Below are 17061 nucleotides of genomic sequence, written 5' to 3'. Positions count from 1 at the left end.
TTGAGTAGTGTAACTCTAAGAGAGGCCTTGTGTTCTGGGAGAATCTCTGAGGTTTTGAGATTATGTGCACATTCAGAATCAGTGCCTGGGTTGCAAGTCAACCCCTTAGCCGCCTCCCCCCCCCCCCCGCCCCTCCCTCCCCCCAACACACACACTCTCTAGCCAATCAGTTTCCTCCATAGAATGTCTCAGGGGGTCTTCGCTTGGGACACTCGTCTTTGTGTGGCTCCGGGAGCTTGCAGGAAGGGTTCCTGGGCACGGCACTCCTTTCCCTGCTTCCCGGAGTATTCAGAGTAAATGCTCTTCAGCTTAGCAGACTCTGGTGAGATGGTAGCGGCCGAGCTCTGGGCATGGTAACATGCTGGACCGGTTGCGTGCGGAATCCAGAAAGGTTCCATCCTGGAGATCTCTAGCAGGGGTCCTCAAACTTTTTAAACAGGGGGCCAGGTCCCTGTCCCTCAGACCGTCGGAGGGCCGGACTATAGTTTAAAAAAAAAAACTATGAACAAATTCCTATGTGCACTGCGGGCCCGGGACGAGTCGACTGCTAAGCAGGACAGGCAGCGGCACCCGGCGGGCCGGATAAATGTCCTCGGCGGGCCGCATGTGGCCCACGGGCCGTAGTTTGAGGACGCCTGAACTCTCTAGGAATCATTCGCTGGTTGTTTCTAGATGACTCAGTCGCTCACTTCAATCATCTGTCACAGGATTTATCAAGTCAGGTCACCCATGGTGGCCGGACCTGCTTTCTCCAACGTCCGTCCAGGGTTTGGGGAGTCCATACGTGGGGTGAGCGAGCACTGCTCTGCCCACTGGGACCGCGGTGAGCGTGGAGCGCACTGCAGCTCTTGGGGCCTGTTCGAGGAGGGCTCCCGATAAAGGCTCCTGTGTACAGCGGTGCTGGAGGCAAAGTCCTATTGCCTTTCCAGGTGGGGCTCCAGCACCTCCTCTTGAAAAACCCTGCCTGCCTGCCCTCCCCCACCCTCCTTCTCCCCCAGGTGAACCAGATGTCCCTTCTGAGCTAGCATGGCCTTGCAGCTGCTTGCCAAAGGCCTGGCCCCGTCTTCAAAGGGATTGCACGCCACTCTATCCCCACAGGATGGCAAGCCTCCGGAGGGCACCACCAGGCCCCCCTCACCTCTCTCTGCATCTCTGGTACCATCACAGGGCGGATGGGGAAGGGCGGGGGCTGCTGACGGGGTCCTTGGAGGGACCCGAGCTCGTACAGCGTACAGCGTAGGCAGCAGATTCTGGGTGGGCAGTGTGGGAAGCAGGTGTGGAGCTCTGGTTCCGTCTGCAGCCTTCCTCGGACCCCCCCCCCTCCTCCTCCTCTCCTCCTCCTCCTCAGCCTTGATTCTTAGCATGCTGACCACATGAAGTCCGCACCGCACACCAGGCTCAGCGCTGAGCTGTGGGCGCCAATATTAATGCACCATGCCGATGCCAGGCCGGGGAAAGCGAGCCCCGGACTGTCAATTAGCTCCCAGCACCTGCCCGAGTGCCCAACCCCCCGCCCCCCGGCTGGGGGCCAGCCAGTGCAAGAAGGGAGGACAGAACAGACAGCATCTTGAAGGGCCGCTGCTGCCAAGGCGGTCTGTGGCGGCCCAGGAAGCAGCCTCCTTACCTGCAGGGGGAGCAGAGGAGAGGGCCAGCCTGGCCTCGCAGGAAGGGGGCGCCCGGGGTGCTGGGAGCAAGGGTGCTGTATTCCCCTTCCCCACCTCTCCACCTGTGAGCTGGGCCACCCGGGTCCGTGGGGGCCTCTGAGCCAAAGGCCCTCAGAGCCACATTCCTCACACCTGGGGCCGTGATCCTGGGGGGACGCTTGGGAGGCTCCCCATCACCCACTCTTCTTCCTGGTGCTACTCTGTGTCCTCCCACTTCTTCTCTCCTCTCCCTCGCTCCCTTGCTCTTTCCTTGGTGGGTAATAGCGTGGGCTTTGAAGCCAGCTCACCCCAGCTTCAAACCCCAATCCGACAGCTCACCCCAGCTTCAAAGCCGGACCCCACAGCTCACCCCAGCTTCAAACCCAACCCCACAGCTCACCCCAGCTTCAAACCCGGACCCCACAGCTCACCCCAGCTTCAAACCCGGACCCCACAGCTCACCCCAGCTTCAAACCCCGATCCGACAGCTCACCCCAGCTTCAAACCCCAACTCCACACCTCACCCCAGCTTCAAACCCAACCCCACAGCTCACCCCAGCTTCAAACCCAACCCCACAGTTACTCCAGCTTCCTGGCCTTGGGCAAACCGCTTCTCCTTTCTGAAAGTCCTTTGTAAAGTGGAGAGGAGGGCAGTGCCTGACAGCAAGGGCGTGAGCATGGTTTTACGAGTAGCTAAGACTTTCAGGCACCTTCCCGGGTCTGCCAGAAATGCTGCTTTGCTGATTTCTTAAATTGCTGAACGCATTCCTAGTCCAAGTTTCTATTCTTCTTGGGGGGCAGAACTGAAATCTCAGTCCACTCGCGATGCTCCCTCCCACCCCGTGTTGCCTGCACATCCTTCTGGGGGCCTGGGAAGCGTGGGGGTGTGGGGCAGGCTCCACCTCTGGGGTGCAGCCCCTCCTCTTCCCAGGCAGCAGCCCAGGGCATCCTGGTTCCTGTGCCATCTGCGTCACCAGGCCAGCCAGGTCACAGCCGGGCCTCCATCCCAAACCCGTGGTTTGCCGGCTCTCTGGGGCTGTCTGGGCTACACCCCACTTGGGTGCAGGGGGAATATTCTTCTCCTTGCCAGACTCGGCCAGGAGAGAGAGGTCAGGACCCCAAACCCACTCTGAGAAAAGAGGCGCAGACTTGTGGAGTGTGTGACAGTCCTGCCAGAGGGGGCTCGCGGGGCTGGGAGGGGACCAGGGCCCTTTCCACTCGCTAGGCCCTGCTGGGGGAGGGGCAGGACCAGGCCCCCTCCTGCTCTAACGGAGCCCCGCTCTTTCAGGCCTGGATCTCACGCTGGGGCCCTTGTAAGAGGTCAGAATCCAAGAAGGTGGCCTCATTGTTCCTGTCATCCCTGCCCCAGGCGGTGAATGCTACAGGTCTCCCTCCCGTGTGGGGCAGGGTACGTGACCACAGGAAGTCTTGTTGAAGCTGCTGCATTTCTGCAGCCCCCTCCCACCCTCAACGTGATGGCCACCACGAATTGCACCCCCACACCCCGCATGCCTTCCTGCCTCCCGCCCTGCTCTGGGTTTCTTCCCTCTTCAGGCTCCAGCTGCCACAGCAGCAGGGCTGGGAGGCTGGGAGGCAGCGCTGACAGGTTCAGCGGGCCGTGCAGGGCCAGGCGCTGTCCCTGGCATTATTACCAATCATCTCACAGTGTGCCGCTGCTCCCTCCTCCCTCCCTGCTCACTTCCTCTGGGGTCTTCAGGCTGTAGAAGCCATGGAGAGAAAACAGACCCTGAGTGTGTTGCACGGGCTGGTGAGCATGGCCGCTGCCCCTGGGCACTACGGGTATGGGTGGGGCAGCACCTGCCAGTCAGAGGGCCAGGACTTGGTATACCTCCCTCTGCCTCTCTCTCTCTCTCTCTCTCTCTCTCTCTCTCTCTCTCTCTCTCTCTCTCTCTCTCTTCCTCTCCATCTCTCCCTCTTGGCTCCAATAAGCTGCACAGTAGCTATGAGTCCCCAGTGAATTGCTACCTCCCCTGAGAAGAAATCCGTTTCCACAGCAGCAGGAGGGCTTCCGGCTACACGGGGAGTACAGGCTCTGGAGTCAGAGCACCTGAGTTCAAGGCCAGCTCCACAACTTGCTGTGTGACTTTGGGCAGGTCACGTAACCTCTCTGTACTTTGGTTGTTTGTTATATAAAATGGGGGGTCATGAGGGTACCTACCTTGCGGGGGTATCGAAATGATTAAGAGGGACCAGGCACATGACTGGCCCATGGTAGGAACTCCAAGACAGTGGCCACCATTGTGAATGAAAATGTTACCTATTCCAAGGAGAACAAGGAGGGGGGGTGACACGCGTGACTCCTGGCCATTTACCCAAGGAAATCATGGGTCCATATATTGCACTCACTGGAAAGACATGTAATTCTACCCATGGTTTCTGCCCCAGCCGTTTCCGTTTCATATGTCCACCCTGCCAGACCATTATGGCAATTGTCCAGGGTCACCCCCAACCCACCTCAGCCCTGCTCTGCCTCTCCCCTCCCCTCCATCCTGCCTCATCCCTTTCTACCTGGCTCCACCCTGGACTTCTCCACCTACCTCTACCCTGACTTTTGCCCTTCTGAGCGGACCTACCCTCCCACCCCTTGCTGAGTCCAAACTTCTGTGTCTCCCCAGGGCTTTGAGTGGGGCTGAGTCAGGGGCAGAGCTAGAGAGGTCACTGCCAGGCTTTCTTGCTCTTTGCCCCTTAGACTATGAGTTCCCCGAACCAGTGGGCTGCAACCCTGAGACCCACTCAGGTTGTGATAAACAGGAGGCACTCACTAAATTAACGAATGAATGACAGAAGGTTAATGATCATGGTAATAATGATCCGCGCCTTTCACTGATCGTGGGAACATGCCAGGCACTGCACTAAAGCATATGAATGCTGCTTCTCATTTAAGTCTCACACATTTAAGAAATAGACACAATCATTGCCCCCATTTTACAGATGTTGAAACTAAGGCTCGGGGAAGTTAAAGTCACCCTGCTAAGAAATGACGTGTTCAAATCCCTTACTACGATCATTCCTCCTTAGGACAGAGTTTCTTAACCAGGTGTGCATGGACGTGCTTCAGGGGGAAAGTTGTGTCCGCCATAAAGGTGTATGCAGAGTGTGAGTGTGTGTGCAGGTAGGCATGGTTATTTTGGAGGAGAAGGTTGACAGGTTCTATCAGGTACTTAAATGCTTATTTGAACATGTGTGAATCCATCCACCTCCCCACCCTTCCTCCTTCCATCCATTCTCCCATCCACTCCCAGAGAGCCATTCGATCAATGTTTCGAAGTACCTGCCTTGTGCCTGGCTAGTGCTGGCACCGGGACTGCTCGGGTCTCACGCGTATAACGTTGCTTCAGATCATGAAAGCTGAGATGCTCGGGAATGTGCCCCCTCTCCCTGGGTCTGGGTAACTCGGAAGAGCTTTGCTGCCAGCATCGAGGTCATGTGGATGGCTGCCCTCTGCCTGAACTCATCTCAGCTCTGGGGGAGACTGCTCAGCGCTGGAGCATGAAGGGGAACCCTAGGCAGTGAGGCCATCAGGATGTGAAAGGCTTCCCCGCGTCCCCTGCAGCCACATTAGTCCTGATTCCAGGGGCGTGTGATCAGCCTCGACAGAGAAGGGCATGCTTCATGCATGAGGCGGTGGCCCATGACAGGCACTGCCCAAGCCCCTGTCCTATTCCAAGGTCTCCTCTCCCACTGCAGCGGTGGGGAAGCGATGCTTGCAAAGGAGACCGAAAGGGGAAACTGAGGAATGCGGGAGTTCGCATTTTCTGAGCCGGGACTGTGTTCCAGCTGGGGACCCAGTCCCAGGGACTTGTAATCACTAACACCTTCAGCCTCTCCCTGCAACCTACGTTGGTGGTATTTCTTCTGCTTGTGGAAATTGAGGCTTTTAAAGGTCAAATAACTTGCTCAAGGTCATGAACACCCCCACCCCTGCCCTGTGCATTTGAAGCCCCATCTCCCTGACTTGAAAACTGTATCCCCAGCCCTGCCCTCTGAGGATCTACATGTGCTTGTGACGTCACATGGTACTTTGCAAAGGTTATCCTACTTGGCTTCCTGTGCTTCCTCCGCCAAACTCCCTCCCCGCTGCTTCCTGTCCCGGCCCGACGGCAGTGTGTAAGGGTGAGAGGGGCTGATGTGCAGCTTGCTGAAGGCAGCGCCCCTGCTCTCCTGGTTCATGACCGGTCCGTCCATATACTTAGAATAGGGCCTGGCAGGTAGATGGTGCTTCCTAAATGTTTGCTGAATGAAGGAGCGAATAACCAGATGAGCCTCAGAGCAAATAATAATGAAGGACATTTGCAGAGTGCTTCATAGGGAGACAAAGCCACTTTCCTTTACTTGATCCTCCCCCTCTCCCCACCCCCCACGCCCCCCCCCCCCCCCCCCCCGCCGTGCTCACACCAGCCTTTGACGTGGTCCTGCTCACAGCTCACAGATGAAGCCACCCCGGCCCAGAGTCACGCTCAGTAAGAGAAGTGGGGCTTGGTCCCAGGCTCAGCCATGGTGCCCTTTCCCCTGCCCCGAGTGGCCTCGGGGTGAGTGTTTGTGGAGGCCGGAGGACGTCCTGGGCCAGACTGAGCCGCGGTGTGTGCGGGCAGGGGTGGTGGGACGGTGCTTGCTTTGCTTTCGAAAAGCTCCGAGTCTATTTGGGGAGGCCAGACGTATGCACGCGGAACATTTGGGAAATGGTACAAGACAGCAGCTAGCAGAGTGCTGAGCTGCACATAATCAGGTGGCAGCCACATTCCCTTAACGAATCTGGGTCTTTTAAAACCAGATGGGGACCGTGAGAATAGACTCCCTATACGGCAGAGGCAGAGCCAGGGTGGAGGCGAAGGGGAAGCTGCGGCTCCCTCGCTTTCGTTCCACGGCAGCCCAGCGCGATGCCTGGCCCACGGCTACGGGACGATGGCGGCTTCCCCTCCGTAACTGGCCACGTTATGTGCCAGGCACCTGCTTGGAGCCTCACACACCTTACCTCGCCCTCCTCACCGTGAGGCGGTGCCCAGAAGGTGAAGGTGGGGTTCAGAGAAAGTACTCGGCGGGCCCAACATCACACAGCTAATAAGGGGAAAAATCAGGATTTGAACCCAGATCTAGCCCTAATCCGATGCTGCTGCCTCCATGTGAGACGAGACACAGGGAGCTTCCCTTCCCTGCAAGGATGGGAAGAGACATGGCTGAGGGAATGGTGATGTGGGAGGAAGGGTCGGAGGGAGTGGACACAGCTGTGTGTCACACAAACACAGGCAAGCACCTGCAGACTGCCACGGGCTCATGCAGGTCTCTGACGCCTCACCCCTTCCTCCCTGAACAGCCTCCCAGGGGCGCCCTAAGGCATCCTATATGGGCGCTCATAGCAGAGGGAAGGGAAGGCATTGCTTCCAGAGGTTCTGAGGGCATGGGTGGGTGCTGGGGGTATATGTCAGTCTGCTCGGGCACCACGGACTGGGTGACTTCCACAGCAGAGAGTTATTTCTCACGGTTCTGGAGACAGGAAGTCAGATCAAGGAGCCAGCAGGGCTGGTGTCTGGGGAGGGCTCTGCCCTTGGGTTGCAGATGGCCACCCTCCCCTCCTTCCTGTGTGCTCACAGGCTGCCCGGGGTCACATGTAGGGAGTCAGGTGCTTCTCTGATATCTGTCCTTCTGAGAACGTTAAGGACACTAATCCCGTGGGATCAGGGCCGTATCCAACAACCTCACTGAACCCTCAGTACGTTTTTAGAGGCTCCACCTCCAAATATATCCCCCCTGGGAGTTAGGGCTTCAGTGTATGGACTGGGGAGGGGGCACAGACATCCAGTCTATAGCAGAGTGGGTGAGGGGCTGCAGACTAGAAGGAGCCCCCGGCATTGATGCCCAGGTAGGATGGGGCTGGTGCGATGGCTTTAGCAAGCACACCACGCTGGGGACGGCAGGGTAAATGGCCCCGGCAGCCAGGTGACTGTGGGAGGCGCCCTGTCTCCCCAGGCAGTTCCCTGCTCTCTGTTCCAAGTCCCCAGAGGCAGGGGTGGGTCTGCTGCCTTGTTCTCTCTTGTCCCTCACAGCCAGCATGGGTTCCTCCTTAGGTGCATTCTTGACAAGCATCTCTTAGTGAGCTGCACTGCATCATGCATTGCAGGTGTCTATTTATCTAGATAATGCCTACCACTCAGGGCGTCATCAGGAATGAATGAGCTGTTGTGCGTGTAAATAGTTGGTGTGTGGTTGGTATATGAGTGAATAAATATTTGTTGGATGAATGAATCTTTAGTTGGGAGAATGTGCTTCTTCCTTCGAAGAGCAAGGATGATCTGGTAATCGCCAGTTTTTCCTTACTAACTGAGTCACTGAGCAAAGAACATTCATTCATTCATTCACTCATTCAGCACTGATTGGCTGCATTCTTTCAGAAACCAGGGGTTAAGCAGACAGTGTAGAGATAATTCAGTAATGGTCCCTGCTCTTCAGGGTCTCACAGTCCAGGGGGAGAGAGACAAGGAAAGGGGCTGTGAGTGTTCTGATGAGGGAAGAGCCCCAAGTGCTGCAGGAACCCCAAGGCGGGCACTGACTCGGGGGTCAGGGAGGGGTTCCTGGAGGAAATGACATCTGAAGTCCATCCATCTTCAAGGATGAGCAGCAGGTCGCCAGATGGGAAAAGGTGTGAGGGGCCTTCAAGGCAGATAGAACAGCATGTGCAAAGGCCCGAAGCACAGCCATGGAGGGCACATTTGGGGAGAGGGAGGTCTGTGTGGCTGGCACCCCAAGGAGAGCACCTGGGAGCAGGGGATTGGTAGATGGAGCCAGGCCACCAAAGGGCCCCGTAGAGTATGTGTAAGCAACTGGGACCTTACCTGGACGACTTCGCTTTATTCCCACTGCTCAGAGGCAGCCGGTGAACCCCTCCGGGCCCTTTACTGTTTCCGATCTGGAAAATGCAGCAGTTCATCTGTGCCTCCTTCAGAGGGTGGTGGGAGGAGGGAATGCGAGAGTGGCACCCTAGCCTTTGGTAAACTCCCAAGTGCTGGCCTGGTCTTCAGGTGGCACGGGGATTACAGAGGCCCGAGAGCTTGGTGCTCAGCCGGTGATCTGGAAGACCGGGGCCTGTTCCACCCTCTCCCCACAAAGATCCCTTCTCTGTTCCTTGACTCCTGGCCATCTTGATGGTCCTCTCAAGTGCCCCGTGTCTTCCACCCCACCCCACCCTTCTTCCCCAGCAGGGAGGACAGGAGGGAGGCGGGGGTCAGGCCTACCAGTGGTCCATCATCCAGGCTTCCAGGCCTCGTGGATTAGACAGATAAGCCCTGGCAGTTAAGAGAGCTGAGGCTTTGAATCTGGTGGGGCCCAGAGGAGCTCTCCCCAACTCTGTGGCCCCCAACAGGAGGTGGTGACAGAGCCCTGGACTCCAAGTCCTCATCCCACATCCTGGCTGGGTCACTTCAGGTAAATGCCTGACCCTCGGTAAGCCTCAGTGTCTCTCTATGGTGATGATTAGACGTGACCTGCCTAACTCGTAGGGCAAGGGGTCATGTGGGTTACACAGCAGTGGGCACTGCAAACGAAAGGGTGGATGTTATGAAATGCACCTTCCCTGTTGCATCACATAGGACACGTGTTTGGCTTTGAGAAGGCATTACGTGCCGGACAGGTAAAGAGTTACTCAGGTCCCTGGCCAAGTCGCAGGACGCCTGTGTCCCTGAAAGGCGGCTGGTGGGCTGGAATGAGGGGAAGCAGCTCCTGGGGGGGGGCCTGTGCCCTCGGGGGATGACTGTATGCCTGTGTGGCTGTCTTGTGTGGGGTCCTGTGGATGCACCTGTGGCTGCATTGTGTCTGTGTGTGTCTGTGTGTACCACAGCAATGCCTGTGTGGGCTTGCAGGACCCCTGCCCATACGTTTGTGTGACCATGTGTTTGTATGTGCTCATGAGGCCACATGTTCCGGGACCCTGGACCTGAAAACGTGGTGTATCATGGGAACCCAGGCAGCTCCCAGCTGGGGAGGGGTCCCTCCTCCTCAGGCCTCCGGGGAGCAAGCCTTGCATTTCAGCACCACCGGGAGCTGACCCGTAGGGGAGCACCCAAACTTTGTCCTTTTGCATGAGAAGCTGAAATAAAGGTGGTGGTCTATGGCGTCTGGAGTGAGAACTCACATCAGGCTGACAGCTTCCTAAACCCAGCACTAGCTCACAGCCTCCAGACCCCGGCGGGCACCTGGCTGATGGGTGCCAAAGCTGGTGGCTCATTCATTTGGGTGGGAGGAGGAGAAGACAGGAGGGAGAGAGTGAGGAAAGAAACAGCAAAAGGAGAAAGCGAGGGGCTGGGGCTCTTTCGCTGTCCTCAACTCTGTCATTGACAGGTGGCCCGGGCCTGGGAGGACCAGGAGGGCCCCTCCCCCCCCAGGACAACCCTGTCGGATGTGTGTTTTCATCCCCTTCTTGGGTAGGGCAGATTTCTCCCCCACCCCATGAATTCAGGCGGTGAATTAAAAAAAAAGATTCCCCTTGAGTAGCATGAGATAATGCAACACTTACACATTATCCCAGAAGCAATCTGCTGCCCGCCCCACCCCACCCCACCCATCAGCCAGGTGCCCGCCGGGGTCTGGAGCGCAGCCTCAGGAATGGAGTCCGCACACTCCTCTCCTGCAGGGACGCGGGCAGCAGCGGGGTCCCAGGCGCCCCCCTGGGCCCGGCCCGCCCCGCCCCTCTGGGGTTCCCCGCCCACCGGGTGCTCTCTGCGCGGCTCAGGCTCGCCTCCAGCGGGCAGGCAGCAGGCAGCAGGCAGCAGGCGCGCGGCTCGCAGCGCGGTCCCGGCTCTGTTCATTCATGATCAGTACGCGGCCCCCAGAGACCCAGCCCGAGCGCCGGGAGGGGAGCCCAGCGTGCGGCAGGAGGGGCGGGCGGACCGCGGCTCCCGCACCACACGCAGCGCTGGCTGGGTAGCCTCGCAGGCGGGCGCCCGCCCTGTGTCCAGCGCCAGGCAGGCTCCACCGTGGTCGGCTGTAGCGAAGGAAGCAGCCGGGCGGGTTCCGAGGGCTCGCCGGGAGCCAGTGGCCCTGTGAGTCCGTGCATGTGCGGGGCTGAAAGAAAAGGCTCCCGGCGCCTGGCCCCGCGTTCGCTCTCTGAATACCAAGCTGCCAGCGAGCTGCCGGCTGCTTCCTTTCTCCGCCAGTTCGGAGTAGGGGATCCACACTGATTTCTCTCCAGGGGAGGGGAGGGGCAGGGCCCGGGTCCCAACTCAAGTCTTGGCTGCCATGGGGGCCGTCATGGGCACCTTCTCATCTCTGCAAACCAAACAAAGGCGAACCTCCAAAGGTAAGCCACCTTCTTCTTCCTTTTGTCCCCCTGGCTGGGTTTGGGGGTGCCCGAAGCTGAAGTGGGGTGTGCCCACTGACTCCGGGACCTGGACTTCCCTCTCTGTGAGGAGCCGGTTCCTGTCCCTGTATCCAAAGGAGAAAGAAGCTAGCAGGAGGATTGGTGTGGACAGCCAGGAAGGCTCAGAGGAGGGAGCCAGAGCGGGTGGGTACCTGCGCCCTGGGTGATGGGCACCTGGACCCTCCTCCTGGGGAAATCCCTCGGAGCGGGGAAGGGCAAGCTCCCGGGTCGGGGTGACGGAATTGTCTGTTGGGAAGCTCTTCCCGTCCCCATGACGGCAGGCGGGCGGCTGTGCTACGGCGGGCACCCAGCGAGGGTGCCCACACATCCCCATGCTCCTTGGACTGCGATGCAGGTGCAGACCTGGGAGTCCATTCCTAGGGAGAGGGCGCTCTGTCTGGCCGCCCCGGAAAACCTCTGCAAGCCAAAAGGAACCAGCTGCTGCCAGGTGTAAGGCTCCCAGGGCTCGTGTCCTGGTGGCTCGGGGAGTCAGTAGGAGACAGGGCATCACACAGGGGTGCGGCCCTGCTCTGGGAACCGCTGGGAGCTGGGGGCACTGTCAGGGGGTGGTGGAGAGGTGAGCTTCCAGCAAGGATTAGAAAGCATGATACGCGGAGTCCCTCCTCCTGCACACACACACACACACACACACACACACACCCTGTTCCATAGCAGCCTCTCCCCACTGAGACGTGCGGGTCTTGCCAGCAGGACCTTGTCGGGCAGGTCCATGGGAAGTTGGGGCGGACATGTGTTGCACTGGCAGGGACTGGACAGGCCTCCTAGCCCGCCGTTGGAAAGTGGGTTGTGAGAAGGAAGAGACTGGATGGGTTTAGGAAAGAGAAAAGGACGGGTTTGTTCTGTTTCATGCCGAAATACTACGTGAGTGGTTAGGATTTTAAGGAACCGCACACTGAAGCCTTCAAGTTCTGCCACTGAAGCCAGGTTCCGGTGTGAGTCCCTCGCTCTGTGACCTCTCCTTCACCCCTTATGCTGGCCAGTGATTAGATCTGTAGTAGGATAATGGTGCACCCCAAGGGGCACCCTCAAAGTCTGTTCTTAGGACTTTGGTTGGTCTCACCTGATGTATTAGGGGGGTCTGCATCTGTCTGCATCGCAGAGCTCCCCATGAGTAACCTGTCGCGGGGTCCGAGCCTCTGGCCCAGCCCCAGAGACATCAGGCTGGCTGCACACTGAGGAAAAGATCTTAGCGGATGAAGCTGGATTGGTGTTTACAGCCTGGAACATGGAAGAGGCATTGGCCCATCTGTCCAGCTAAGTTGCACACCCTCCTGGCAGGGAAGGGACTGCTTGCCCTTTCAGCGGCCCTAGGCAGGACAGGCAGGTCTGTAAGCCTTGGCCCAGGGCCTTGTCATTCAGGGCTGCTTTTCACAGATTCTCAGATACTGCCTGACCGGGGGCTAAGTTCAGTGGCAAATCCCCATCTCCTCCCCCATCTATGTGACCAGCATGCGGTCCCAGAGGCCAGGGGACTGTGGAGACAAGGATCCCAGGGGTTTGTTTCCAAATACTTTCTATGCCTGTGGCACTCGTGGGAGTCACTTGGGTGTCCAGTGGAGTTTGAGTTGTGAATCCTTCCCTCTGTGACCTCAGGCAAGTCCCTTCACCTCGCTAAGCCTCAGTTTCCTTATCCATAAATTGAGCGAGAATGCTACCTCTGGGCAGGAGACTGGGTATGTGGGAAGTGGATAGAGGGAGGGAGGGAGGGAGGGGCCCTCCTCTTACTCTGCAGCCACCAGGGACTTAGAAGATATTGTTAAAAGGATCTGAAGATCAAATGAATGATGGATGTGGAGCTCCGTGCACAGGGCTGGGCAAAGATTTAGAGCCCAGATCAGGGGTGGGCAAACTTTTTGACTCGAGGGCCAAAATGGGTTCTTAAACTAGACCGGAGGGCCGGAACAAAAGCATGGATGGAGTGTTTGTGTGAACTAATATAAATTCAAAGTAAAGGAGCAGAGGGGAGAGCAAGAGAACCGGATAGAACAGCCGGATCCGGCCCGCGGGCCGTAGTTTGCCCAAGGCTGGCCCAGACAATACTGTCTACCATTCCCTTCTCCCACACAAAACTCCAGGTCACCCCAGATGAGTCCCTACAGGATTCCCTGGGGCCAAAGCTCTTTGCTTCTCTCTCCCAGGAGTCTCAGAAAGAGCACGGGGGCACCAGCATTCAGTGAGCTCCTGCTGGGTGCTCGACCTGTGCATTCCCATTTAACTCTCATAAGCTGTTGGGTAGGCCGCCGTGACAAGCTGCCCGAGGCCTGAGCGGTCAGCCCCTCTCGCACCAAGCTCCACGGCATTGGCTGGAATCGCCCAGGCCTCGGCTGTCCACAGTCCCCGGGCATGTATTTGCCCTAGAGCAAAGTCTTATTTTACTGTCTTGCACATTGGAAAGTTAATCAGCAGAAGACCCTTCCTGCAGACAGGAGGCTTGCAAAGTGGCTGGGAGGCTAGTGTTCAGGGATCATTTCCTGGCCGGGTCCCTTTATAAAAGGAGGTAGGAACCTTAGACATTCCCTCAGGTTTCATCTCCTTCTCAAATTTGAAGATTCTTTCGTTGCTGATGTTCTTACCAGAGCTGCTATGTAATCTCCGAGGCATCAGGCTCAGATCTAATTAGACATCGTCAGAGAGAGTGGAGGAGATTAGCGACTCAGGAGTCAGTCCCCCCACTGGGTTCAAATCCAGGCTCCCTCACTTCCTAGCTGTATGACTAAGCCTTATTTTCCTCGACTATAAAACAGGGACAGTAGTAGTTACCATCCTAAAATAGCTGTGTGTTGTGTGGATTTCGAGGATAACGCATGACAAACGCTTAGCACAAGCCCTGCTGTATAGTCAGTGGTCAGCAGATTTTAGCTGCTGTGAAATTGATGGCTCTACTGTTTGGAGCTTCCAAATGCCTAGAGTGAGGCCATCCCGGAAGTAGTCAGTGCCCCGGGGAGCCCGAACAGCTCATTTCCGGAGCCCTCTTCTTGCCCTGTGTGGGTAACGAGGACCCAACTCCCAGGCCCGCAGGTGCGGGTCCTGTTGCTGCAGCCCCGACTGACCTCTGCCATGTGGCTGGCCCTGCAAACAAGACAGCCTGCTCAGTGAGGACCCTGCATGTTTTGAAACTATAATTCTGTAACACACACACACGCATTTTTAAAAGAGAGCAAAAGCTCTACGTGATTAGAGCAGGGAGAGGGGCGACCTGCCCGCCCTGGGTGTTGAGGGAGAGCTTCCTGGAGGCAGCAGAAATCCAAAGTAGTTTAGGAATGATGCCACCGAATAAAAGCATTCCGGTATGTGGTCTGTCTCTGTTTGGGGTCTTTGTTTGTCTTTAATTCAGAGAGGTGGAAGCCCTGCTTTGGGGGATTCCGCTTCTGCACCCCAGTCCCAGGTAGAATTTTTGACACCAATAGTGTTGCATGTGTTGAGCCACCAAGGACATTGCTCTGGGCCTGGGTGGATAAGTGGAAAGAGGTGGGGTGTCGGGAGTAAGCAGAGGAGGAAAATGCAGATGTAGCAGCTGGGTGGGGGTGGGGGGTGGCAAGAGAATTTAGGGAGAACATCACTAGACAAGGCCCCCTCCATGGAGATTTGCCGCTAAGTAACTAATCCCACGTTGCAGAGGTGGCTGGGTTATCGTCCTCCACGGCTGGGGAAAGCTTTCAGAACCTTCGGGAAGCACTGAGCTTGGGATCTCCAGAATGCCCATTGAGTCCATGAGCAGACTGAATCCCACAGCGATTAAATGCTTTCTTCGAGGCCCACATGGCAAGCTAGAGACAACTATGGGACTGGTTCCCAGACTCCTAGATCGGTGAGCACCTGGCGAGGTTGGATTGGGGGTTTATTGATGGGGCAGCGTGTTCAGCCAGGAGCGATCTGGGAGACCAGCAAGAGGCAGAAAGACAGAGAAGCCGTAGCCCTGTGGTTACAGGGTCCTGGCCTTAGGGGACCTAGGACAAGTCGTCTCATCTTAGAAATGCCCGATTTCTGGTGCCTGAAAGAGGAATACTGGTTCCGGAGGCACTCGTGCCTTGGGTGTTGTCTGTTTCTGCATCTTTGTCCATCCTTTTAGCTCTGTGTCACCCTTCCCCCCACCTCCTTGTCTAATAGTTAAAATTCTACCCGCATCCCAAGCCTTCACGCAGCTGTTTCCACATTCTGGAAGGCTTCCCCCAAGCCCCAGAGAAAAGTGATTTCTTCCCTCTAAATCCCTAAATCTTTTAAGGTATACATTCTCATGGCTCTCCGGTCATGCTCGGAATTCGGTGATGGATAGTGGTTTTAACGCCCTGCCCACCCCAGAATGTCAGCTTCTTGGGGGCGTTTGTCTGAATCATTCTGCACTGTCTGCAGCTTGGCTCCTTGCACATAGTAGGTACTCAGTAAATTTTTTCTGGGCGGAATTATAAATAATGGAATGGCTGGCTGCTCTCTGTTCTTTCCTGGAATTGCAGGACCTGCAGGAAAAGTTAACATCCCACTGGAATTTCACTTACCAGCCCTCTGCCTGGAAAGAATTCTGTTATTCGGTCTGCTGGCTTTTCGAAGAAATGTTCTGAATCTGTTGACCATTTAGCAGGGAAATGCTGATAACGGGGTTCCACTCCCCAGCCCCCTGCTAGTCACAAAAGTATATAGAGAGCCCACACCCAGTGACTGGTACAGTTCTGGTCCCTCCGTCCCAGAAGAAACTCAGTGGAGCTCAAGGTGAACAGGAAGAGGGAGAGGGAGAGACTGAGAAAGCAGTGCAGATTTCAGCCCGGTGCCTGGAAAGGGACCACGTCCTGGACCTCTTTGTACACCTGGGAGGGCTTTGCTCAATAAATGCATCGTAAATGTGTGAGTGAACAAGTGAGTGGGAAAAAGAATGATGGAGTGAATGGGGAAGTAAATAAAAATCGTATAAAATGTATGATAGCGCCCAGCTGGTGTGGTTCAGTGGTTGAGCGTTGACCCATGAACCAGGAGGTCATGGTTCGATTCCCAGTCAGGGCACATGCCCGGATTGCAGGCTCTATTCCCAGTGGGGGCGTGCAGGAGGCAGCAGATCAATGATTCTCTCTCATCATTGATGTTTCTATTTCTCCCTCTTCCTTACTTTTTGAAATCAATAAAAATGTATTTTCTTAAATAATCAAAAAATAGTAAAAATGTATGATTGGGGAAATGAGTGCATGAATGAACGAATGTGCATAAGTTAATGGGTAATGAAGATCTAGGAAGGCTATAATAAAAGACTATCTTTGCATGAAGAGCATTGATTGTCATGCTACTTGAATCTTGGATCTAAGCCCCCCGCCTACCATGAAACTCGGAAGGAGTCAGTGGTAGAGAAAGCCCTGGTACCGATCACTAGTAGTAAACTTAGAGCAAGTGCTTCTTAGAAAGCTGGAAAGTGTAAATTCCGTCAAGAAGCATCCTGGTACTTTTTTTTGGATACCAGGGCATATGTAGTTTCTTTGGGGAAGGTGGGAAGATGGGAAAGTATCTCTTTTGCTTTTTATTTTAATACTAGAGGCCTGGTGCACAAAATTCATGCACGGGGGGTGGGGGGGTGGGGGGCAGGGTCCCCTCAGCCCAGCCTGCACCCTCTCCAATCCAGAACCCCAGGATCGGGCCTAAACCAACAGTTGACATCCCTCTCACAATCCTGGACCGCTGGCTCCTAACCGCTCACCTGCCTGCCTGAACGCCCCTAACTACCCCCCTGCCAGCCTGATCACCCCTAACCGCCTCTGCCTGCCAGCCTGATCACCCCTAACCGCCTCTGCCTGCCAGCCTGATTGTCCCTTACTGCCCCCCCTCCCGCCGGCCAGGTTGCCCCTAACTGCCCCCCTGCTGGCCTGATCACTCCTAACTGCCTCTGCCTGCCAGCCTGATGGCCACCAACTGCCCCCCACCGGCCTGGTTGCCCCATGCAGCCTGCTGTTCAGTCATTTGATTGCCCCTCACTGCCCCCCCGGCTGGCCTGGTTGCCCCATGCAGCATGCTACTCAGTTGTTTGGTCATCCCTCACTAACCCCCCTGCCTGCC

General features: G+C 56.5%; 1 protein-coding gene across 6 annotated transcripts in view; it reads left to right on the top strand.

Moving 5' to 3' along the window:
- KCNIP1 (potassium voltage-gated channel interacting protein 1) overlaps positions 1-17061 on the top strand; it is a 265584-nt gene that overhangs the window by 85211 nt on the left and 163312 nt on the right. Inside the window, exon 1 of one of the 6 annotated variants that reach the window (XM_080673173.1) lies at positions 10422-10950. The exons of 4 other annotated variants lie outside the window; for them this stretch is intronic. In XM_080673173.1, the coding sequence (XP_080529299.1) occupies positions 10890-10950 (61 nt within the window). In that variant the 5' untranslated portion in view covers positions 10422-10889. Of the gene's footprint in view, positions 1-10421; positions 10951-17061 lie in introns of those variants that run through there. One more of the 6 variants, XM_080673174.1, reaches the window with a different exon arrangement.

The sequence above is a fragment of the Plecotus auritus genome (assembly GCF_963455305.1).
Source record: "Plecotus auritus genome assembly, chromosome: 6".
Taxonomy (NCBI): domain Eukaryota; kingdom Metazoa; phylum Chordata; class Mammalia; order Chiroptera; family Vespertilionidae; genus Plecotus; species Plecotus auritus.
The sequence above is the reverse complement of the archived record's forward strand: the minus strand, read 5'-3'. Positions and strand labels throughout refer to the sequence as shown.